Source organism: Stomoxys calcitrans, chromosome 3, assembly GCF_963082655.1.
Source record: "Stomoxys calcitrans chromosome 3, idStoCalc2.1, whole genome shotgun sequence".
NCBI lineage: Eukaryota > Metazoa > Arthropoda > Insecta > Diptera > Muscidae > Stomoxys > Stomoxys calcitrans.
The window spans coordinates 55,248,869-55,274,817 of NC_081554.1; the positions used below are offsets into that span (position 1 = coordinate 55,248,869).

The window sequence follows — 25,949 nt, forward strand, 5'->3', positions numbered from 1 at the left end:
TCCTATCCTATCCATCCTATCTATCCTTATCCTATCCTTATCCTATCCTTATCCTATCCTTATCCTATCCATATCCTATCCTTATCCTATCCTTATCCTAATCCTTATCCTATCCTTATCCTATCCTTATCCTATCCTTATCCTATCCTTATCCTATCCTTATCCTATCCTTATCCTATCCTTATCCTATCCTTATCCTATCCTTATCCTATCCTTATCCTATCCTTATCCTATCCTTATCCTATCCTTATCCTATCCTTATCCTATCCTTATCCTATCCTTATCCTATCCTTCCTTATCCTATCCTTATCCTATCCTTATCCTATCCTTATCCTATCCTTATCCTATCCTTATCCTATCCTTATCCTATCCTTATCCTATCCTTATCCTATCCTTATCCTATCCTTATCCTATCCTTATCCTATCCTTATCCTATCCTTATCCTATCCTTATCCTATCCTTATCCTATCCTTATCCTATCCTTATCCTATCCTTATCCTATCCTTATCCTATCCTTATCCTATCCTTATCCTATCCTTATCCTATCCTTATCCTATCCTTATCCTATCCTTATCCTATCCTTATCCTATCCTTATCCTATCCTTATCCTATCCTTATCCTATCCTTATCCTATCCTTATCCTATCCTTATCCTATCCTTATCCTATCCTTATCCTATCCTTATCCTTATCCTATCCTTATCCTATCCTTATCCTATCCTTATCCTATCCTTATCCTATCCTTATCCTATCCTTATCCTATCCTTATCCTTCTATCCTTATCCTATCCTTATCCTATCCTTATCCTATCCTTATCCTATCCTTATCCTATCCTTATCCTATCCTTATCCTATCCTTATCCTATCCTTATCCTATCCTTATCCTATTCTTATCCTATCCTTATCCTATCCTTATCCTATCTTATCCTATCCTTATCCTATCCTTATCCTATCCTTATCCTATCCTTATCCTATCCTTATCCTATCCTTATCCTATCCTTATCCTATCCTTATCCTATCCTTATCCTTATCCTATCCTTATCCTATCCTTATCCTATCCTTATCCTATCCTTATCCTATCCTTATCCTATCCTTATCCTATCCTTATCCTATCCTTATCCTATCCTTATCCTATCCTTATCCTATCCTTATCCTATCCTTATCCTATCCTTATCCTATCCTTATCCTATCCTTATCCTATCCTTATCCTATCCTTATCCTATCCTTATCCTATCCTTATCCTATCCTTATCCTATCCTTATCCTATCCTTATCCTATCCTTATCCTATCCTTATCCTATCCTTATCCTATCCTTATCCTATCCTTATCCTATCCTTATCTATCCTTATCCTATCCTTATCCTATCCTTATCCTTATCCTATCCTTATCCTATCCTTATCCTATCCTTATCCTATCCTTATCCTATCCTTATCCTTATCCTATCCTTATCCTATCCTTATCCTATCCTTATCCTATCCTTATCCTATCCTTATCCTATTCTTATCCTATCCTTATCCTATCCTTATCCTATCCTTATCCTATCCTTATCCTATCCTTATCCTATCCTTATCCTATCCTTATCCTATCCTTATCCTATCCTTATCCCATCCTTATCCTATCCTTATCCTATCCTTATCCTATCCTTATCCTATCCTTATCCTATCCTTATCTTATCCTTATCCTATCCTTATCCTTATCCTATCCTTATCCCATCCCATCCTTATCCTAACCTTATCCTATCCTTATCCTATCCTTATCCTATCCTTATCCTATCCTTATCCTATCCTTATCCTATCCTTATCCTATCCTTATCCTATCCTTATCCTATCCTTATCCTATCCTTATCCTATCCTTATCCTATCCTTATCCTATCCTTATCCTATCCTTATCCTATCCTTATCCTATCCTTATCCTATCCTTATCCTATCCTTATCCTATCCTTATCCTATCCTTATCCTATCCTTATCCTATCCTTATCCTATCCTTATCCTATCCTTATCCTATCCTTATCCTATCCTTATCCTATCCTTATCCTATCCTTATCCTATCCTTGTCCTATCCTTGTCCTATCCTTATCCTATTCTTATCCTATCCTTATCCTATCCTTATCCTATCCTTATCCTATCCTTATCCTATCCTTATCCTATCCTTATCCTATCCTTATCCTATCCTTATCCTATCCTTATCCTATCCTTATCCTATCCTTATCCTATCCTTATCCTATCCTTATCCTATCCTTATCCTATCCTTATCCTATCCTTATCCTATCCTTATCCTATCCTTATCCTATCCTTATCCTATCCTTATCCTATCCTTATCCTATCCTTATCCTATCCTTATCCTATCCTTATCCTATCCTTATCCTATCCTTATCCTATCCTTATCCTATCCTTATCCTATCCTTATCCTATCCTTATCCTATCCTTATCCTATCCTTATCCTTATCCTATCCTTATCCTATCCTTATCCTATCCTTATCCTATCCTTGTCCTATCCTTATCCTATCCTTATCCTATTCTTATCCTATCCTTATCCTATCCTTATCCTATCCTTATCCTATCCTTATCCTATCCTTATCCTATCCTTATCCTATCCTTATCCTATCCTTATCCTTATCCTATCCTTATCCTATCCTTATCCTATCCTTATCCTTATCCTATCCTTATCCTATCCTTATCCTATCCTTATCCTATCCTTATCCTATCCTTATCCTATCCTTATCCTATCCTTATCCTATCCTTATCCTATCCTTATCCTATCCTTATCCTATCCTTATCCTATCCTTATTTATTTATTATCCTATCCTTATCCTATCCTTATCCTATCCTTATCCTATCCTTATCCTATCCTTATCCTATCCTTATCCTATCCTTATCCTATCCTTATCCTATCCTTATCCTATCCTTATCCTATCCTTATCCTATCCTTATCCTATCCTTATCCTATCCTTATCCTATCCTTATCCTATCCTTATCCTATCCTTATCCTATCCTTATCCTATCCTTATCCTATCCTTATCCTATCCTTATCCTATCCTTATCCTATCCTTATCCTATCCTTATCCTATCCTTATCCTATCCTTATCCTATCCTTATCCTATCCTTATCCTATCCTTATCCTATCCTTATCCTATCCTTATCCTATCCTTATCCTATCCTTATCCTATCCCTATCCTATCCTTATCCTATCCTTATCCTATCCTTATCCTATCCTTATCCTATCCTTATCCTATCCTTATCCTATCCTTATCCTATCCTTATCCTATCCTTATCCTATCCTTATCCTATCCTTATCCTATCCTTATCCTATCCTTATCCTATCCTTATCCTATCCTTATCCTATCCTTATCCTATCCTTATCCTATCCTTATCCTATCCTTATCCTATCCTTATCCTATCCTTATCCTTATCCTTATCCTATCCTTATCCTATCCTTATCCTATCCTTATCCTATCCTTATCCTATCCTTATCCTATCCTTATCCTATCCTTATCCTATCCTTATCCTATCCTTATCCTATCCTTATCCTATCCTTATCCTATCCTTATCCTATCCTTATCCTATCCTTATCCTATCCTTATCCTATCCTTATCCTATCCTTATCCTATCCTTATCCTATCCTTATCCTATCCTTATCCTATCCTTATCCTATCCTTATCCTATCCTTATCCTATCCTTATCCTATCCTTATCCTATCCTTATCCTATCCTTATCCTATCCTTATCCTATCCTTATCCTATCCTTATCCTATCCTTATCCTATCCTTATCCTATCCTTATCCTATGCTTATCCTATCCCTATCCTATCCTTATCTTATCCTTAACCTATCCTTATCCTATACCTACCCTTTTCTTGTCCGATCCTTATTTTATCCTTATCCTAACGTATCCTATTCGCATCCTATCCGTATCCTATTCGCATCCTATCCGTATCCTATTCGCATCCTATCCGTATCCTATCCGTATCCTATTCGCATCCTATCCGTATCCTATTCGCATCCTATCCGTATCCTATCCTTATTCTACTCTTATCATTTTCTTGGCAAAGGGTGTTTGTTTGTCTTAGGGAATAAAGTTTTTCCTTGTCTTGGGGAAGACAGGCTTTTCCTCTCGCCTTTTCTCCCAATATCTCTCCGTTCAATTGTGCCGGGAAATTAAGTCGAATCGGATCGAATACACGCAACTTACCGGCGCAATAACAATGGAGGATAACCACCGATGACATTTTGTATGTTCTTGACCTAAAGTGAGGATTCTAGGCACTACAGGCATTAAACTGAAAAAACATAAATTTATTCGTTTCTAATCGTATTATTTATAGGGACTTTAGGTAAATTCATTTAAGCTTTATTTGATTCATATTTGCTTAGTGGTTTCCAAAAATGCTCTTCACAAAATTTGACAGTAAATAGTTGACAATGGACTGGTGGACATGGTTGCGTATGAGTTGTGTATGATTCACCAAGAGTAGTCATACGCACCAATGTACCACTTTGAGATCCGCGAAACGCATGAATAATTTCAGCATAATTTCAAATTTTAAAACTTCAAACGTAATTAACTGTTGTTTTTCTCCTAATACACCATATGCTTCAACTTTAATAAGGGATTTGAATTGTAAACGGAAGAATTACTAATACTTGTGGTAACACTGTTGGTATCTATGTCCTGTTTGATTGCATGAAGAGTCGAAGAATCGGTAACATTCGCAGCACCCATAGAATGAAATCAACTGAACCAAGCAACCAACCAACTGAATGCTATTCCATAGATTTTTTGTACTTTTTTGGCTGAATATGCGTCCGAGTCGTTGTGTGTGTGTGTGTATGAGAGAATGAAGGCAAATGTTTGTTTAGCTTCGTTTATTCGTTTGTTTTTGTTTGTTTGGTTTATATTTGTTTTGTTTCTTTGTAAAATAGAAAATAACAAAACTCAAAACTACACAACTACCACCACCACCATCACCACCAATGGCAAAAGCAACAACTACTACAACTGGGACAACTGGCTGCTGGGGAAAAAGAGAATATTTCTAAACACAAAACATTTCTGTGCAAATATATATGGGTGTGTGGTTGTGTGTATGTCCCTACGTGTATGGCAATTGTTATCCTGTTGATGATTATCATGGCACATGAATGGTGCAATGAGATTTTGCCATGGAACAGTAATTAATGGTAACTAGAATTTCACCTTAAAATTCTATGCTAGGCACAGGCCAGGATCAATTACATGCAGTACCACAAACCTTATGAACAGTTGATTTGCAGCTTAAATCATTTAGAAATTTTCAAAAATTTATTTGTAAAGAAAGTGTTTTTAAAAATTTTTATGATAGAAAATTTTGACAAAATTTTATTTTTTTTAAAAAAATTTGGAAAAAATTTTGTTTTGATAGAAAATTTTATTTATGTAAAACATTTAATCAAAATTTTATTTTCGTAAAAAATTTTGTCAAAAAAATTGTGTTAAAAATTTAATTTTTATGGGAAATATTATTTAGATTCCATTGCAGGATATTGTCCGGGAAATTGTATCCGAGAAATATTATTTGTTCAGAATTTTGTTTTTATAGAAAAATTTTTCATAATATTATATTTTCAGAATATTGGGATTTGTCGACATTTTTTAATAGAGAATTTAATCAATTTTTTTATAGAAAATTTTTAATTTTTTAATTTAATTTTTTAATGGAGAATTTCGTTAATTTTTTTTCGTACAATTTTTTTCACAATCGGATATTGTCCGGCTGCAGACCTTAGGGTTATCTGTTTCTATCACAAACAGCAAGACCCTTTTTAAAGTTTGACAGAAATGTGTTTTTGCTTTGTAAAAGCATTTGACTGGTTTCTTAGATCGATATTTCGTTTGGTACCACCAAACTCATCAGTAGAATTTTTCAAAAAGATATGTCATCTAAGTTGAACCTATGTTTTTAAGTATATTTTCCTTTTGTAGCGCAGCAAGAATTAAAATTACTCCACCTCTTATATGTATTTTTACCAAATGAAGACATCTAACTATTACAACAAAACACGCTTGCTCAACTGCTATTCTAAACAATTTTCAATTGCCACAAGAGTAAGCATATTGCAGCTTACACTGTTTGTAACGTGCCGTTCCGTTTATTCACACGTTTAGCGCTTCAATTATTCGGTCTTCAAATAATTCATAAAATCGGATATTGCCCTGCTGCAGACCTTAGTCTTAGCAGAACACTGTGTGCAAATTTTCAGCTCAATAGGACAATAACTACGGCTTCCAGGGGCACAAGAAAGAAAATCAGCAGATCGGTTTATATAGCAGATATATCCAAATCTGAACCGATATGGCGCATTTTACAATCCCTAATGAACTACATCAATAAGAGGTATCTGTGCAAAATTTCAAGAAGCTAGGTTTACACGTTCGACCGCTATCGTGATTTTCATAGACGGACGGACGGATGGACATGGCTAGATCGAATTGAAATGTCAAGACGGTCAATAATATATACAATATATACTTTATGGGGTTAGATAAGTATACCCCTCATCTTATGGTGGTGGGTATAAAAATCCTTTCTTAAAGTTAGACAAAAAATTTGTTTTTGCTTTGTTATAGCATTTAACTGGTTTCATAGATGGAGTAGAATTAATCTACAGCCGGACAATATACGATTGTATGAATTATTTCAAAACCGAACAAATTTAGCGCAAAACGTGAAAATTTATAGAAAATTTTGTCAAAATTTCATTTTTATAAAAACTTTTGCCACATTTCATTTTTATAAAAACTTTTGCCAAATTTCATTTTTATAGAAAATTTTGTCAAAATTTTATTTTTATAGAAAATTTTGCCAAAATTTTATTTTTATAGAAAATTTTGTCAAAATTTTATTTTTATAGAAAATTTTGTCAAAATTTTATTTTTATAGAAAATTTTGTCAAAATTTTATTTTTATAGAAAATTTTGTCAAAATTTTATTTTTATAGAAAATTTTGTCAAAATTTTATTTTTATAGAAAATTTTGTCAAAATTTTATTTTTATAGAAAATTTTGTCAAAATTTTATTTTTATAGAAAATTTTGTCAAAATTTTATTTTTATAGAAAATTTTGTCAAAATTTTATTTTTATAGAAAATTTTGTCAAAATTTTATTTTTATAGAAAATTTTGTCAAAATTTTATTTTTATAGAAAATTTTGTCAAAATTTTATTTTTATAGAAAATTTTGTCAAAATTTTATTTTTATAGAAAATTTTGTCAAAATTTTATTTTTATAGAAAATTTTGTCAAAATTTTATTTTTATAGAAAATTTTGTCAAAATTTTATTTTTATAGAAAATTTTGTCAAAATTTTATTTTTATAGAAAATTTGGTCAAAATTTTATTTTTATAGAAAGTTTTGTCAATATTTTATTTTTATAGAAAATTTTGTCAAAATTTTATTTTTATAGAAGATGTTGTCAAAATTTTATTTTTATAGAAAATTTTGTCAATTTTTTTTTTTTTTTTTGTCAAAATTTTAATTTTTCTACAAAATTTTGTCAAAATTTTATTTTTATAGAAAATTTTGTTAAAATTTTATTTTTATAGAAAATTTTGTAAAAATTTTATTTTTATAGAAAAATTTGTCAAAATTTAATTTTTATAGAAAATTTTGTCAAAATTTTATTTTTATAGATAAATAAATTATATAAAATAAAACCCAGACACTTGGTTCTTATAGTGAATATCAGCTTCAAGCTCTAGTTTCAAATTTATTTTATATGAGCCCAATATTGGCATGATCGGTAAATATGTTCTGTTTGAGGGTAGAGTGGACCCCAGGGTCTTTGTCCCAAAAATGAGTATCAATTTCATACTCTACTCCCAAATAGCTTTAATAAAAGTCACATATTGCAATTGTCAATAAAAACGCCTAATAAGGAAGGTATTTTGGGGTGGGGCGACCCCCAAACACATGACTCTTCAATTGGATATCAAATTCGTTTTTTTTTCTCAAGCAGCTTTCGTTTGAACCCTATATAGTATTGATTGGTCTATATATCCATTCCGCCAGTTTTGGGCGGCCCCCGAGGAACCCGATCCTAACAATAGAAAGAATGTTTGGTTTTTGGTGACTGTAAAAGTGCAAAAAAATTTCGAACGAATCGCATTACCAATCTCCGAGATTTGGTTTTATTGAAAATTAGCGTAATGAGAAGTGCTTTTTAGGGGAGGGATGGCACCTCAGACATTTGGACTCAAATATCGACATTAAATCTGTGCTTCACTCCCAAATCCCTATAATTTGAGCCTCACTTTGCCCTGAAAATAGATATCAAATTCGTTCTTTACTCCTAAATAACGTTGATTTGAGCTCCATTGTGCCATAGCCGGAAATAAAGTTTAGTTTGGGGGGTGCTTTAGGCTCCAAAATTGATTATAAGATTCGTTTTCTACCCTCAAATATCTTTCATTTGAGTCCCATATTGTCATAATGGGTCAATGAACCTATTTTGCGTACTTTTAGGAGAAAAAGCGCCACCGAGGACCTGAACGCAAATTTTGATGTCATATTTGTAGTCTACTTCGAAATACCTTTCATTTGAGTCCCATATAGCTAATGTGTCTATTTGGGTTATTTGGGCGTGGAGCGACGACCAACTATTCTTTGGACCTAATTTTGTATGCCATATTGACATGAAAATCGAATATATCTGTTTAGAGGAGTTTTGGGGTTGGGGCGGCCCGCTGTGTACTTGGATCCAAATTTTAATACGATATTCGTTTTCCAGCCTCCAATACCTTTCATTTGATAGTCATATTGTGCCTATCGATTCACTTCTGATTTTGAGTGGCCTTTTTGGGCTGAGGGGGAGGGTCCGCCCTCATCCGATATCAAACAATCCTACAAAATTTGTGAACATTTTAAGAAAATCGCTTTAGCCGTTTTTGATTTTACGGAACAAATTGAGTATAGCTCGCCTCATTTGAGGCGTTTTTCGGGGGTGAGGTGACCCCATACGATTCGATCTTATTTTGTATGCCAGATTCGTTATCTACTCTCGAATACCTTTCATTTGAGCCCCATATTGACATGAACGTCCAATATGACTGTTGGGGGGAGTTTTGGGGTTTTAGCGGCCCGATGAGTACTTAGACTCAAGTTTTAACACCATATTCCTATTGTATTCTCTAATATCCTTCATTTGATATCCATATTGTTCCGACCGGTCCAATTTCGATTTTGGATGGTCTTTTTGGCATAAGGGGCAAATTATGTTTCCTTCCAGACCAATCTACCTAATCACACGGTAATTTTATCAAAATTTAATTTTTATAAAAAAATTTGTCAAAATTTAATTTTTATAAAAAATTTTGTCACATTTTTTTTTAAAGTCAGTTTTTTATTATAGTTTATTTTTATAGAATATTTTGGCAAATTTTTTTTAAAGAAAATGTTTGCGCTTCTCTGCACCGTAAAATGGTTTTTTGAAAATGGATTTTTCTTTAAGAATTTTTAAGCTGGTGATCAAGACTTTCATGGCAACGAGTCTCGTTCAGATCCACACCACATTTTTAAAGGTCCCCAGGTCCTTTGTGCGACTATCCCAATTTGAGCGGAAAAAGTGTACTCTACTACCAATGACCTTTTATTGTTGTCCTATTTTATCCTGATCAGCCTTCATATATTATTTTTAATTCCTTTTTGGTTTGGGTAGGATGAGGGGAGGGGATTGTCCCCCTCTGACACGTCCTTTCATTTGTGTACAATATATTCTCAATCGTCCTGGGTCGACGCTAAGACCCAAAAGACCATTTATTTAAGTCCTTTATTGCCGCGATCTACATGTCCTGCTGAATGGCAGGACGTGACCCAGATACTTGGATCCACATATCAACATTAGATTCGAACTGTACTCTCATAGACCTATCGCTATATTCCCATATTATCCCGATCGAACTACACGTCCTATTAAAGGGATTTGATATCCACACTCTCCCAATTGGTAAATATGCCCTGTTGGGAGGTTTTGTGGGTGGGGTGACGCCTCAGACACCAAGGAATAAATTTTTATATCAGATTCTTACTCTACTTTCAGACTATCTGGCTCCCATCTGGCCAATATTTTGACAGCGTGCATGATACTTGCATATACTCCGAAATCCTGGCAGGAGGCAAGGGTGGTATTTATACCCAAACCCGGCAAGCCAAGTTATGCGGCACCAAAGGCCAAAACGTACACACGGCGGTATGCATTGACATCGAGGGGGCTTTTTTAACAATGTGCGGACCGACACACTGATCCAATCCTTAGTGCAGTACCGGGTGGACCCGGTCCTTAGAGACTGGATAAACCATATGCAAAGGAACAGGTGGATAAATTGTGTGCCCCATGACATAAATATAAGGGAGACAGTGGCACAAGGCACGCCACAGGGGGCATTTTATCGCCACTCCTTTTGGGTGAACACCATTACGGAAGCTGACGATAATACTTCTAAGGGGTAAGTATCCGAACCAAATATGCAGAAGGGCCACAAAGGAAGGGAACAAATTCGATATCTGACAAGGTTAAATTCTTAGGTGCGATCTTAGACAGGAAACTGAATTGGAAGTGTCACATTCAGGAGCGTACTGAGAAGGATCACAGATGGTGGGCACTATGTAGACGGGCCGTTGGTTTGAAATGGGGCCTGAATACGAGGATAATCCACCGGCTCTACAGGAGCGTGATTAGACTTATACTTACTGACGCCTCAGTAGTTTGGTGGACTGCTTTGGAGAAAAAGTGCAACATAAGGACTATACAACAGGTTCAGAGAACATGTTGTCTTGGCATGGGCAGAGCGATGAGAACCACGCCCACTAGGGCACCGGATATCTGGAATAGTCATCCGATCCATTCACATTCAAATTAAGTGTGAGGCAGGCACTAAGGAGACTTAAGACGATGGGAGAGAGACTTAAGACGATGGGAGCATGGATTGAGGATGAGAGTAGCTCATACCATCGCGGTATAATCGAGGCGACGATAGGAAAACTGGAAGCAATGGAAAAGGTTTCCGATTGGATACATGAGATGAACCTTCAGTTCAAATGCGAGGCAATGCTGCCAGCGGCACACTCTTGGATTGACGGAACACTAGTATTGCCATCTGGAAGATCATGTTACATGGACGAATCAAAGCTAGAGGACAGAGTGGGCCTGGCGGTCTATATTGAGAACCCAGGGACTGACATCGGTTTTAGACTGCCTGACCATAATACGGTCCTACAGGCGGAGATCCGGGCGACCAGAGAATGCGTTTGGTGGTGTGGTGATAACGCGAGGACGTCGAATGTGAACATATTTACGGACAATAAAATGACCATAGGACAATAACACGGTAAGGTCACGAACGGTCTGGAGTGTTAGAAGGAGATTAACGCCTTCTCTGAAGCTAACAAAATCCGCATCGTTTGGGTGCCGGGCCATAACGGAGTGAGGGGGAATGAAAGGGGAGACGATTCGACAATACAGGCCAGAGGACTGCCGTCAATAAACTTAGCTAACCTGAAGCCTATCAGGTCAACGCAGTCCAAGTTAAGGATGTGGGCGATGAATGCGCATGTAACGCTGTGGAGTAGCGAAACGGTCGGTAGGACGGCGAAAATTTTATGGGTGGATCCAGATCGTGAGAAGACGACGCTATGACTGAAAGGAAGTAAGAAGGAGATCAGTATAGCTATTGGTATCATAACGGGAAACATAGAACAACGAGCTTAGTTATGTAATAGCGGTGTGTCAAGTGATATCATGTGTAGGGCATTCGGGGAAGATGATGAGACGTTGGAGCATTTCCTTTGTCATTGCCCGGCACTTAGGTGGGGACACACAAAATACCAGACATTAACCAACTTAGGGGCGTGGCATGGAAAACAATTAAGGAATTTGTAAGTAGCACGGAATTCCTAACCTAGTTTTTTTTCAGGTTACTTTTTATACCCTCCACCATAAGATGGGGGTATACTAATTTCGTCATTCTGATTGTAACTACTCGAAATATTCGTCTGAGACTCCATAAAGTATATATATTCTTGATCGTCGCGAAGCCATGTCCGTCCATCTGTCCGTTCGTCCGTCCGTCTGTCTGTCGAAAGCACGCTAACTTCCGAAGGAGTAAAGCTAGCCGCTTGAAATTTTGCAGAAATACTTCTTATTAGTGTAGGTCGGTTGGTATTGTAAATGGGCCATATCGGTCCATGTTTTGATATAGCTGCCATATAAACCGATCTTGGGTCTTGACTTCTTGAGCCTCTAGAGTGCGCAATTCTTATCCGATCGGGATGAAATTTTGCACGACGTGTTTTGTTATGATATCCAACAACTCTGCCAAGTATGGTTCAAATCGGTTTATAACCTGATATAGCTGTCATATAAACCGATCTTGGGTCTTGATTTCTTGAGCCTCTAGAGTGCGCAATTCTTATCCAATTTGAATGAATTTTGGCACGTAGTATTTTGTTATGATATCCAACAACTGTGCCAAATATGGTTCAAATCAGTTCATAACCTGATATAGCTGTCATATAAACAGATCTGGGGACTTGACTTCTTGAGCTTCTAGAGGGCGCAATTTCTATCCGATTTGGCTGAAATTTCGCAAGACGTTTTTTGTTGTTACTTTCAACAACTATGTCAAATAAAGTACAAGTCGGTTCATAACCTGATATAGCTGCCATATAAACCGATCTGGGATCTTGACTTCTTGAACCTCTAGAGGTCGCAATTATTATCCGATTTGCCTGAAATTTTGTACGACAGATTCTCTCATGACCATTAACATACGTGTTTATTATGGTCTGAATCGGTCTATAGGCCGATACAGCTCCCATATAAATCGATCTCTCTATTTTACTTCTTGAGCCCACAAAGGGCGCAATTTTTATTCGAATTGGCTGACATTTTACACAGGTCTCCAACATATAATTTAATTGTGGTCCAAACCGGTCCATATCTTAATATCGCCCTAATGGCAGAGCAAATCTTTTCTTATATCCTTTTTTTGCCTAAGAAGAGATGCCGGGAAAAGAACTCGACAAATGCGATCCATGGTGGAGGGTATATAAGATTCGGCCCGGCCGAACTTAGCACGCTTTTACTTGTTAGTTTTTAAAGAGCTTACAACCAGCCGATTACTGGCTTACGTGTATGTCTATAGTGGGGGCATAGAGGAGATGAATATCTGCACCCTTTTCTCAACCTAACCTAACCTCTCAACCTACTCTACTTTCAAATGCCTTTCATTTGATATCCATATTGTCCCAATTGGTAAATATGCTCAGGTTACCAGGTTATTTGACCCCAAAATTTTATACATATTTCGTGTTTTTGGGGTAGCAAAATTTCGCTTCAATCGGTGCACCCATCTCCGAGATGTGCCATTTTTTATTGTCAGGGACAAACAGGACAAAATATTAGTCCAAATTTTATTTTGTTGGTTTTATTTGTCCAGCTGAAACCATTATGGGGTTTGTTTTTGTACTTAAAATACAAAGCAAAATAAAACCCCTTTTTTAAAAAGTTTTAGGCAAAATGTGGTTGCGATTAATGCATTGGGCAGGCTAACAAAGCTCCATCATCAGCCTGCTTTGCCCCAAAAAGAATACAGGCTTCCACCACTCGCTGTTCAAATTCAGATTTGTGCTTTACAACCCGCTCTAATTGGGTTGGGATGTAAAGCACCACGATCCATTTGAGGAAGCCCGCAGTTGAAAATTCATGGCGAATCAAAAATCGCGATACGGATTGTCGGTCAAATGCTTTTTAGAAACATCACAAAGTTTGCCTTACTTTTAAAAACTCTTTGTTGTGCTATGCTTCGCTAAGAAAGCATTGAACAAAATGCTCTACAGCCGGACAATATCCTGCAATGGGATCTCAATAAAATTAAGTTTTTAGACAAAATTGTATCAGAGTTTTGTTTTCATAGAAAATTTTATCAATATTATTTTTTAGAAAATTTTGCATAATTAAAAAAAAAAAATTAAAAAAAAAATAAAAAAAAAAATTAAAAAAAAAAATTAAAAAAAAAAAATTAAAAAAAAAAATTAAAAAAAAAATTTAAAAAAATATTAAAAAAAAAAATTTTTTTTGAAACTCTTCTATTTTTTTGTTTATAGCACACCACTGTCTTTTCGTCCTTGCTGATAATGAATATTTTTCTATAGTAAATATACCATAGTACGTTGTTGTTATTGTTGTTGTTGTGTACCGGGGTTTGTTTTCCAATTCTGGGTTGTTGCTGAATTTGGTTTTGTACAAATTTAGTTTTTACTGTCATCGTTCACAACTATTGTGGTAATTTTGATGTTGCAGGCAGCAGGCAGACATCCTTTTATAGCTTGCCAGTCAGTCATATAGCCAGCCAGCCAGCCAGCTAGCAAGCAACCAACCAACCAACCAAGCAAGCAAAACAATATAATGAATGATGCCATTGTTGTTGTTTAAAGCAAACACTGTTGAAAACCCCCAATCCATCTATCCATCTATCTGTGCATACGACCAACAAGCAAGCAGCCATCCAAGTAAATTTTGGTACATTTGGTTCCATGGAAAATTAGTTCTGTTGAGTTTCGGATCAGTGTCGATGTCTGTGTCTATTTGGTCTTGGAAAGGTTCAAGTGGTTGAATGAATAGATGGATGGATGGATGTAGGTTTCATTGATGCGATGCCTGGTTGTGGTGGGTTGGGTGTAGGTAGTACCATCGCATTATTTGTCCAAAATACAGACGCATGAAAAAACCACACAAAAATTAATTTCAAAAATAAATGTTAAATCAAAACATTGCACAGCAGCAGCAACATTGCTTTTATGATTTATTTTCCTGGCATATTTGAATACGCTCTTGTTGAGGGAACGCAGTGTACATTTGTCCCGAAGTTGGCATAAATATTTCCCTGCTATTGTAAACAATCAAAGTCATGGTATTCTCTATACAACATGGTTGGAATAGAATAAATAAGTTTTTGGAATCGTAATCTGGTTTTCTCAATGCATATAAACAAATGCCAACATACTATCATAGAGGTAGTATTAGTACAGTACGTTGTACATGGGACAGGAAGAGGTTTTTTCAAGTAGTAGGGTTAATCAAATGGAATAGGCCTACAGGTTATTCTAACCACGATGGCAGTGCATTATATTTCATCTGAGCTTTATTTGTTCAAAAGTTAGAATCCTTTTGACAGACGAACGGGCTTGGTCAGATAGACTTAAAGTGTTATAAAGGATCAACTGTTTATGTAATTTATGGGCTTTTCGACCAATATTTCGAGGTATTACAAAAGAAATGATAACAAGTAAAAGCCGGGCCGAATCTTATATACCCTCCACCATGGATCCCATTTGTCGAGTTCTTTTCCTGGCATCTCTTCTTAGGCAAAACAGGATATAAGAAGAGATTTGCTCTGCTATTAGAGCGATATCAAGATATGGTCTGGTTTGGACCACAATTAAATTATATTGGGTTGCCCAAAAAGTAATTGCGGATTTTTCATATAGTCGGCGTTGACAAATTTTTTCACAGCTTGTGAATCTGTAATTGCATTCTTTCTTTTGTCAGTTATCAGCTGTTACTTTTAGCTTGCTTTAGAAAAAAAGTGTAAAAAAGTATATTTGATTAAAGTTCATTCTAAGTTTTATTAAAAATGCATTTACTTTCTTTTAAAAAATCCGCAATTACTTTTTGGGCAACCCAATATGTTGGAGGCCTGTGTAAAATGTCAGCCAATTCGAATAAGAATTGTGCCCTTTGGGGGCTCAAGAAGTAAAATAGAGAGATCGATTTATATGGGAGCTGTATCGGGCTATAGACCGATTCAGACCATAATAAATACGTATGTTGATGGTCATGAGAGAATCCGTCGTACAAAATTTCAGGTAAATCGGATAATAATTGCGACCTCTACAGGCTCAAGAAGTCAAGATCCCAGATCGGTTCATATGACAGCTATATTGTTGTTGGATATCATAAAAAAACACGTCGTGCCAAAATTTCAGCCAAATTGGATAAGAATTGCGCCCTCTAGAGGCTCAAGAAGTCAAGACCCAAGATCGGTTTACATGACAGCTATATCAGGTTATGAACCGATTTAAACCATTCTGGACACAGTTGTTGGATATCATGACAAAACACGTCGTGCGAAATTTTATTCCAATCGGATAAGAATTGCGCCCTCTAGAGGCTCAAGAAGTCAAGACCCAAGATCGGTTTACATGACAGCTATATCAGGTTATGAACCGATTTAAACCATTCTGGGCACAGTTGTTGGATATTATAACAAAACACGTCGTGCAAAATTTCATTCCAATCGGACAAGAATTGCACACTCTAGAGGCTCAAGAAGTCAAGACCCTAGATCGGTTTATATGGCAGCTATATGAGGTTATGGACCGATTTGACCGGTACTTGGCACAGTTGTTGGATATCATAACAAAACACGTCGTATCAAAATTCATTCAAATCGGATAAGAATTGCGCCCTCGAGAGGCTCAAGAAGTCAAGACCCAAGATCGGTTTATATGACAGCTATATCAAAACATGGACCGATATGGCCCATTTACAATACCAACCGACCTACACTAATAAGAAGTATTTCTGCAAAATTTCAAGTGGCTAGCTTTACTCCTTCGGAAGTTAGCGTGCTTTCGACAGACAGACGGACGGACGGACATGGCTAGATCGACATAAAATGTCACGACGATTAAGAATATATATACTTTATGGGGTCTCAGACGAATATTTCGAATAGTTACAAACAGAATGACGAAATTAGTATACCCCCCATCTTATGGTGGAGGGTATAAAAACTAAAGTTTGTTTTCCAAAGCCACATTGCACTAGCCAGTCATCAGTATCCCGAGGTCATATTTGCTCAACCTAAAGTGGAATATTCTGCCACAAGGTCTATCCTACCAAGGAGCTAGAGCGTCCATCCTACCAAGCGATGTGTTTGCTTATACAGAAGACGAAGAAAAGCAGATAAAAATCGCCACAGCAAGAACATAGACAGCCAAAAACAACAAAAAAAATCAAACCAACCCAAAAAAACTCTCAGCGTTTAGAGTAAGTTCTAGTCAACCAAACAGAAATCGAAAATGACAAGGGGACTAATTGCCTAGACTGACACCAACCACGAAAAGAGACGTTCACCCATTACCCTTTGTGTTATCATCCCAATGCTGGGTATGAGGGGCAGTTGGGTTTGCCTACAACTCCTCCTCGTAATGGTATACCCCTGCATGGGATAGCTGGAAAATTGAGGTCCGATCTGTGTGGTGTTCATTGCTATCACGATAAACTTAGCTGCGAGCTATCGGGCGCGCCCACAGGTTGCGGCAGTTGCGGACAATAAGCAGAACTCGAAAATGACAAGGGGTCTAATTGCCTAGACCGACACCAGCCACGGAAAGAGACGTTCACCCATTACAATGGGTTTAACTGCTTTAACTGCCCAGCCAGACCCACTGGACTCAGACCCAAATCCCTATGGATGCGACTAAGAGGCCATCTTAGTCGCAGAGTTCCTGGGTCTAAACACTCAACAGAATCAAGCAGACTGCGGAACAAGCTTACTACAGGAGCTTAACGAGGAGCGCCACCTCCACATAAAATGTGGCTACAACTAGAACAACAACCAAGATCCTTAAGGTTTAGAATCATTGTGTATTTTTATTAATACAATTCCCCTTACGCGCATTGATATGTTGCCGATGGGGGAATGCCTATCCGCAACCAGTGACTGCAGTTGGCCGGTCAGTGAGAAGCCGGCCGGCACCGTCTCTTGCGCCTTTAAATAACCAATGGCCACCATTTTCCCACTGCGATAGGTCCCTTGGACCATAACGAGCTTACTCACCTGCAAATGCTTGAAGAGGATCGCCACACAAAAATGTGGCTACAACAATAACAAAATATGCTTAAAATATGCTGGACTTACCCCAGGTTTCTCTTTGGCTGGTTTTTCCATTTTGCAGCGATGTTTCACTATTTTATTAAAACTTATTTTGCTAACACTTGCCACAAATTCACCCATTTTAAATTTTCGCACTAATTTTGCAGTCAATAATTAGTGTTCGCTTCTTTTTTGCACTAACAATTTTGTAATTTGTCATTACCGCTTTGAACAACTACCGAAAACAGCCGATAATTCAAGTCATCCTCGATATTTCGTTCAAATAACTTGCAATCAGGTGTTATCGTATGATATCGATAATCTCCTAGTAGATAGATGACCATGGCATACCAAAGTACCAATTTCCACGTCTAAAGACCCATTAAATTACGCCCTTCTCAGAACACGACGATTTAGGTGGCAGCTATCGATTAGTGTTTATCGATAAGTGTTTCACCGATACACCAGATATGGTAACTCTCTTCAATCTAATCGTACACAAGCATTGACCAAAAAATATTGCAGCCAGGATAAATTTCATTTTTTAATTTAAAATATGGAAAATATTCCGCGGACACATGAAGGTAATAGAGAACTTTTTACAACACTCATTTATCGTTTTATCGAAAACACAAAATCACTTGCAATTATTGCAGATATCGAGGCACAAATTGTCGACATACAATCGAAGAAGAAGGAGGTGCAAAAAAGTTCCAGTGATGGTGTTAGTTTATTGGCCAGTGGAAACTTCTATGACACCGAATTCTATGATGAGGGAAAAGGTAAAAATCGCTATGAGGGTTACAATACCTCGATTGCAGCCAATGAAGATGCCGACGAGGACGAAGATGAAGGTTTGCCGGTGGCACAGAAACGTGTGGCCTATACGGCCCCCAAGTCTGTGATCAAAGACATTATGCAGGTGAGAAATAATTTTAAAGTAAGCAATGAGGAGAAATTCATTAGTATTTATTTGAATGTCCAGGGCAGTGAAGATGTGGATCCCATGGCCGACCGCCGCAGACCCACCATAGCAGATCGTGAGGATGAGTATAAACAGAAACGTAGGCGTATTATCATTTCTCCGGACAGAGCTGATCCCTTTGCCGATGGTGGCAAGACACCCGATGTAGGCTCTAGAACCTATACCGATATTATGCGAGAGCAAATGCTCAAGGGCGAAGAAAGCGAGTTGAGAAAGAGAATAATGGAAAAATCCAAAGATGGCACCCTACTCAAAACTGTACCCGACCCTCCAAAAGAAGGTGGCAGAAAACGTGGACGCTGGGATCAGACTGTAAGCGATAGTTTTGTGCCAGCCAAAGTGGCAGCAACTCCCAGCAGTGCTGCCACCCCCACCTGGGAGGAGGTAAGTTGTTCGCCAAGTCTGTTAAGGAAACATTTAACATTGGCTTTATTTCAGAAAACTCCCGCAGATCATCGTTGGGATGAGACCCCGGCCCATAAGACAGGCAGTGAGACTCCAGGGGCTACCCCTGGTTTGGGTACCCGCATGTGGGATGCCACTCCAGCACATGCCATGACTCCAGGCCATGAGACGCCGGGGCATGAAAAGTCAGTAAGACGTAATCGCTGGGATGAGACGCCCAAAACGGAAAGAGAAACTCCAGGACACAGCGGCTGGGCTGAAACCCCGAAACCAGATCGTGGTACCAGCGACAATGTTGTGGCTGAATCAACACCGGGAGCCTCTAAGCGCCGCTCACGATGGGATGAAACACCCTCGAATGCCACCCCGACAGCGATGACTCCCAGCATGACACCTAGCATGACGCCTCATGCAACTCCAGGTCATGCTACTCCCATGTTAACACCTGGAGGTACCACACCCATAGGTGTTAAAGCCATGGCTATGGCCACTCCAACTCCGGGAGCTTTGGCCGCCATGACTCCAGAACAATTGCAAGCCTATCGTTGGGAAAAAGAAATTGATGAACGCAATAGACCCTTCACCGACGAAGAGCTGGATCAAATGTTTCCAGCTGGCTATAAGATTCTGCCACCACCAGCAGGCTATGTACCTCTAAGAACACCAGGACGTAAGCTCATGGCCACACCCACACCTATAGCAGGCACACCTGCAGGCTTCTTTATACAGGTGGAGGATAAGAATGCCAAATTTATGGACAATCAACCGAAGGGACAAAACTTGCCTTTTATGAAACCAGAAGATGCCCAATACTTTGATAAACTGTTGGTGGATGTAGATGAAGACTCCCTATCAGCGGATGAAATAAAGGAACGCAAAATCATGAAATTGCTGCTGACCATCAAAAATGGTTCGCCACCCATGCGCAAGTCGGCCTTAAGACAGATCACCGATAAGGCTCGTGAATTTGGTGCTGGGCCGTTGTTTAACCAAATTTTGCCGCTGCTTATGTCGCCCACACTGGAGGATCAGGAACGTCATTTATTGGTGAAGGTCATTGATCGTGTGTTGTATAAATTGGACGATTTGGTGCGTCCCTATGTGCACAAGATCCTGGTCGTCATTGAACCCTTGCTTATTGATGAAGATTACTATGCCCGTATTGAGGGTCGTGAAATCATTTCGAATCTTGCCAAAGCCGCCGGTCTGGCCACCATGATTTCCACTATGCGTCCTGACATTGATAACATCGATGAGTATGTGCGCAACACCACAGCTCGAGCATTTGCTGTTGTGGCCTCCGCCTTGGGTATACCCTCGCTGTTGCCTTTCTTGAAGGCCGTATGCAAATCTAAGAAATCCTGGCAAGCTCGTCACACTGGCATCAAAATTGTCCAACAAATTGCCATACTCATGGGCTGTGCTATATTGCCTCATCTCAAGGCTTTGGTGGAAATTATCGAACATGGGCTGGTCGATGAACAGCAGAAGGTACGCACTATTACTGCCTTGGCCATAGCCGCCTTGGCTGAAGCTGCTACACCCTATGGCATTGAGTCCTTCGATTCTGTGCTCAAACCCTTGTGGAAGGGTATACGTACGCATCGTGGCAAAGGTTTGGCTGCCTTCCTGAAGGCCATTGGTTATCTTATACCTTTGATGGATGCCGAATATGCCAACTACTATACACGTGAAGTAATGTTGATTCTCATTCGTGAGTTCCAGTCTCCGGATGAGGAGATGAAGAAGATTGTCTTGAAGGTGGTCAAGCAGTGTTGTGCCACTGATGGTGTGGAAGCGCAATACATCAAGGAGGAGATCTTGCCGCATTTCTTCAAGTTCTTCTGGAATCATCGCATGGCCTTGGATCGCCGTAACTACAGGCAATTGGTTGACACCACTGTGGAAATTGCCAACAAAGTAGGAGCTTCCGAGATTATCAATCGCATTGTGGATGACCTGAAGGATGAAAATGAACAGTATCGCAAAATGGTCATGGAAACTATTGAGAAAATCATGGGCAATCTGGGGGCAGCTGATATCGATTCACGTCTGGAGGAGCAATTGATTGATGGCATTTTGTATGCCTTCCAGGAACAAACCACTGAGGATGTGGTAATGCTAAATGGCTTTGGCACCATAGTCAATCAGTTAGGCAAACGTGTAAAGCCCTATTTGCCACAGATTTGTGGTACCATTCTGTGGCGTTTGAATAATAAGTCGGCCAAGGTGCGTCAACAGGCAGCAGATTTGATTTCCCGCATAGCAGTGGTCATGAAGACGTGTCAAGAAGAGAAGCTTATGGGCCATTTGGGTGTGGTACTCTACGAGTATTTGGGTGAAGAATATCCCGAAGTATTGGGCAGCATATTGGGAGCCCTCAAGGCCATTGTCAATGTTATTGGCATGACCAAAATGACACCACCCATCAAGGATCTGCTGCCACGTCTTACCCCCATTCTGAAGAATCGCCACGAAAAGGTACAGGAAAATTGCATAGACCTGGTGGGTCGTATTGCCGACAGAGGGCCTGAATATGTGTCCGCCCGCGAATGGATGCGCATTTGTTTTGAACTTTTGGAATTGCTAAAGGCCCACAAGAAAGCCATTCGTCGTGCCACAGTCAACACTTTTGGCTACATAGCCAAAGCCATTGGCCCCCACGATGTACTGGCCACATTGCTCAACAATCTTAAGGTGCAGGAGCGACAAAATCGTGTATGCACCACCGTAGCCATAGCTATTGTGGCAGAAACCTGTCGCCCCTTCACAGTACTGCCTGCCCTGATGAATGAATACCGGGTACCCGAGCTGAATGTACAAAACGGTGTGCTTAAGTCGCTGTCCTTTCTCTTCGAGTATATAGGAGAAATGGGCAAGGATTATATATACGCCGTCTGCCCTTTGCTGGAGGATGCTCTCATGGATCGTGATTTGGTACATCGTCAGACGGCCTGTGCTGCCATTAAACACATGTCCCTGGGCGTTTATGGTTTTGGCTGCGAAGATGCTCTCGTACATCTGCTCAATTACGTTTGGCCAAACATTTTTGAGACTTCACCGCATTTGGTGCAGGCTTTCATGGATGCTGTAGAGGGTTTAAGAGTTTCACTGGGCCCTATTAAAATTTTGCAATACACTCTGCAGGGGCTATTCCATCCGGCGAGAAAAGTGCGAGATGTCTATTGGAAAATCTATAATTCCCTATACATTGGAGGACAAGATGCCTTAATAGCCGGCTATCCTCGCATCACCAATGATCCCAAAAATCAATATGAACGTTATGAATTAGACTATTCCCTGTAAACGGGGTTTTTTTAAGATTTTAGTTTTAAGCATGTCAGAATTTCTACAATAGTTGCTCTAAAGGACTTTTGACTAATGGAAATAAAGTCATATCTCGGATTTTCAATTATTTTTAGCTGTCGAGAAAGTTTGCTTTCATGGTTTAATGAGAAAGGAATGGCAAATAAATTCAAAAACCAAAGAGAAATATATGCAGCATTTATATGACGTTGTGGGCAAGAGCGCCAGCCAAGAAAAAACAGAATCTTGTACTCTATGAAAGATTTAAGTGAGAGGGATGAAACAATTGGGGCCTGGAGACACTATTGGGAGCGCATGTAAGAAACTCCATCATTGGAAAACAGCTTACAGCAGGCTCACACTAAATGTTGGTTGGTTGACATTGCCCTTAAAGACGTGGTAGACTATGCCGAAGGAAATTTCTGGATGGAGGATCTTATTTTCGCAACCTTCTCAGAGATAGCTATACAGGGTTTCAATAGGCAAATTTTAGTCCAAAAATGAATTCTTGATGGATGAGCATCCCTTCTCTTCTGATGAAGCGGATAAATAAACGGCAGGACTCTCAACTCATCTCTGTCAGTGCGATCGATTCGGATGCCCATGTCTAAGAGAACACTACAAAACCATTTTTTGACCGTCTTTGGGAAAAGGGAGATGTCTTTGCCCACGCCGATAAAGTTCTTTCTCATCAAGGTGGATGACTGTTATCGCTTTACTATTACAGACCTTGTTTCTTGGCAGCCGGTTGTACGAAGCGAATTGGCCTGATGAAGTCCTTCATCGGCAAGGGCTGTCATCTCACTGTACAAGACACTGCTACAACAGCAACAGGATACATTTAGGAAGCTGTCTAGATGGGCGATGACCAATCGACATGTGAGACCAGTTCTCACCCATGAATGTATCGTTTGGCATCAGCCTCAGTTTAGCTGCAGAACGATCGAGAGGGTATAGTGCACCGCGGCGGTGATGATCTCGGGAGGCAAGAAAGATCTTCCAAATATAGGGTTGGGCAGTAACGTGGATTGCCGTTTTACTAAGTCGTACATTGGGCACTCATCCATTCGGTACTAGACTAGTAATGTGGCATATATTTTGTTGTAGCAATATATTGTGTTCCATCTTTCAACTGCTTATAATTTATTTTATATTTATTTTATATGCCATATAATTTTTTTGATATCGGGAGGGGGGCGGACCCTCCCCCTTACTAACCAAAAATAAAAGTGAACCGATGGGGACAATATGGGATTCAAACGAAAGGTATTCAAGAGTAAAGTACGAATTTCGTAAAAAAAAGTTGGGTCCAAGTATTTGGGGGGCCGCCCCAGCCCCAAAACCCATTAAAATAGGTTTATTTGACGATCATGACAATATGGAGCTCAAATGAAAGGCATTCGGGAGTAGATTACGAATATGGTCAGGAATTGGAATAGGCTTTATAATTTATTGATAAGGGAAGTGGCGGGCCCTCCACCGTTACCCCAAAATCAAAAGTGGACCGATAAGAACAATATGGGTATCAAATGAAAAGTATGCGGGAGTAGATAAAATAAGTATAGGGGGTCACCCCACCCCTACAAAAACGCCCAAAATGGGCACATTAGCCAATCACGGATATATGGGACAATCCCATGGCAGCCGGTTGTATGTACCGGATTGACCCGATGAATTCCTTCATCGGCAAGGGCTGCCGCCACAGTGTACCACACACTGCTACTACAACAACGGATATATGGGACTCGGTTTGTTTGTTCCGTATAGACTGAAAAACCGCAGAACCGATTTTCTCGAAATTTTCGCATATTGTGTAGGTTGGTCTGGAAGAAAACATAGACTATATAATTTTTCGATATCGGAAGGGGGAGGGACTCTCCGTCTTATGTCAAAAACGCAACCCAAAATCAAAATCGGGACAAAATAGGTATCAAATGAAAGGTATTGGAGAGTGAATACGAGTATGCTTTTAAGTCTTTGTACCCATCGGGCCGCCCCGACCCCAAAACTCCCCCAAACAGACATATTGGACATTCATTTTAATATGGGGCTCAAATGAAAGGCATTCGGGAGTAGATTTCGAATCTGGCATACAAAGTCAGATCGAAGTATAGACGCAACCCCTCAAAAACGCCATTAGACCCATTATGACTATATGATACTTGGCTGAACAGATTTTCTTAAAATTTTCATAAATTGTGTACGTTTGTCTGGAAGGAAACATAGGCTATATAATTTTTAGATATCGGGTTGGGGCGGACCCTCCCCCTTATCCCAAAAACAACACCCATATCCAAAAGTGGTCCGATGGGCACAATAAGGGTATCAAATGAAAGGTATTGGAGACCAGAAAACGAATATGGTATAAAAATTTGGGTCCAAGTACCCAGCGCATACACATATTGGGTTGCCCAAAAAGCAATTGCGGATTTTTCATATAGTCGCCGTTGACAAATTTTTTCACAGCTTGTGACTCTGTAATTGCATTCTTTCTTCTGTCAGTTATCAGCTGTTACTTTTAGCTTGCTTTAGAAAAAAAGTGTAAAAAAAGTATATTTGATTAAAGTTCATTCTAAGATTTATAAAAAATGCATTTACTTTCTTTTAAAAAATCCGCAATTACTTTTTGGGCAACCCAATATATTCGAAGTTCATGTCAAAATGGGACTCAAATGAAAAGTATTAGGGAGTAGATTACAAATATGGCATAAAACATTAGGTCCAAGTAATGGGAGATCGCCCACCCCCAAATGGGCATATAAGCCGACCATGGCTATATGATACTCAAATGAAGGGTAAACTGAACTTCATTTCCGTTGGGAATAAACAACGAATTTGATATCTATTTTCAGTGCAAAGTGCCGATGGCCGCCCCATCCCCAAAACACTCTCCAAACGGTTCGTATTTACCGGCCATGACAATATGGGCCTCAAATTGAAGGGATTTGAAAATGCAGCACGAATTTTATATCCATATTTGAGTGGAAATGTCTGAGGTGCCATCAATCCCCTCATGAGAACATTACCCTAAGGAAGAAGATTACCACCAGGAATCGAGAAGGGGCAAATTCGCACACATCAATGAGTGCTTTCCGATTCAAGTTTAAACTCATCGATAAGAGACTTTTTTATAGCCGAATCCGAACAGCGTCCCGCAGTGCAACACCTCTTTGGGGAAATTCTTTTAAATGACCATGCATGGCATGGTGTCTCGCAAATGTCGCAAATATAAAGAGGGGATAAACACCGCTTTGTCCGATGTTCTCGACCGGATATGAACGCGTTCAAAGTCATAGGCTAGGAAATTTTCTCGAAAGACAAAATTTCTAGGAAATTTTCTCTAAAAACA

The 25,949-nt window shown here is 38.9% G+C and overlaps 1 protein-coding gene across 2 annotated transcripts; it reads left to right on the forward strand.

Annotated features, from left to right (window-relative positions):
- Window positions 1-18,389: 18,389 nt before the first annotated feature.
- Window positions 18,390-22,715, forward strand: LOC106091581 (splicing factor 3B subunit 1). Of its 2 annotated transcripts, XM_013258139.2 has the most exons (4): window positions 18,390-18,488; window positions 18,561-18,826; window positions 18,890-19,273; window positions 19,328-22,715. In XM_013258139.2, the coding sequence occupies exons 1-4, from the start codon at window positions 18,461-18,463 to the stop codon at window positions 22,598-22,600; spliced, it is 3,951 nt and encodes a 1,316-aa protein (XP_013113593.1). In that variant the 5' UTR covers window positions 18,390-18,460; the 3' UTR covers window positions 22,601-22,715. The 2 variants fall into 2 exon arrangements, with proteins under 2 accessions (XP_013113593.1, XP_059221852.1); XM_059365869.1 differs by having other exon boundaries at window positions 18,890-22,715.
- The last annotated feature ends 3,234 nt before the right edge of the window (window positions 22,716-25,949 follow it).

What these genes read in the sequence shown, in the direction of transcription:
- LOC106091581 (XM_059365869.1), top strand. Translation starts at nt 18,461, where the DNA reads ATGGAAAATATTCCGCGGACACATGAAG. An exon ending in TATTCCGCGGACACATGAAG is followed by an intron (nt 18,489 to 18,560) that starts GTAATAGAGAAC and finishes CAATTATTGCAG; the next exon opens with ATATCGAGGCACAAATTGTC. An exon ending in TGATCAAAGACATTATGCAG is followed by an intron (nt 18,827 to 18,889) that starts GTGAGAAATAAT and finishes TTGAATGTCCAG; the next exon opens with GGCAGTGAAGATGTGGATCC.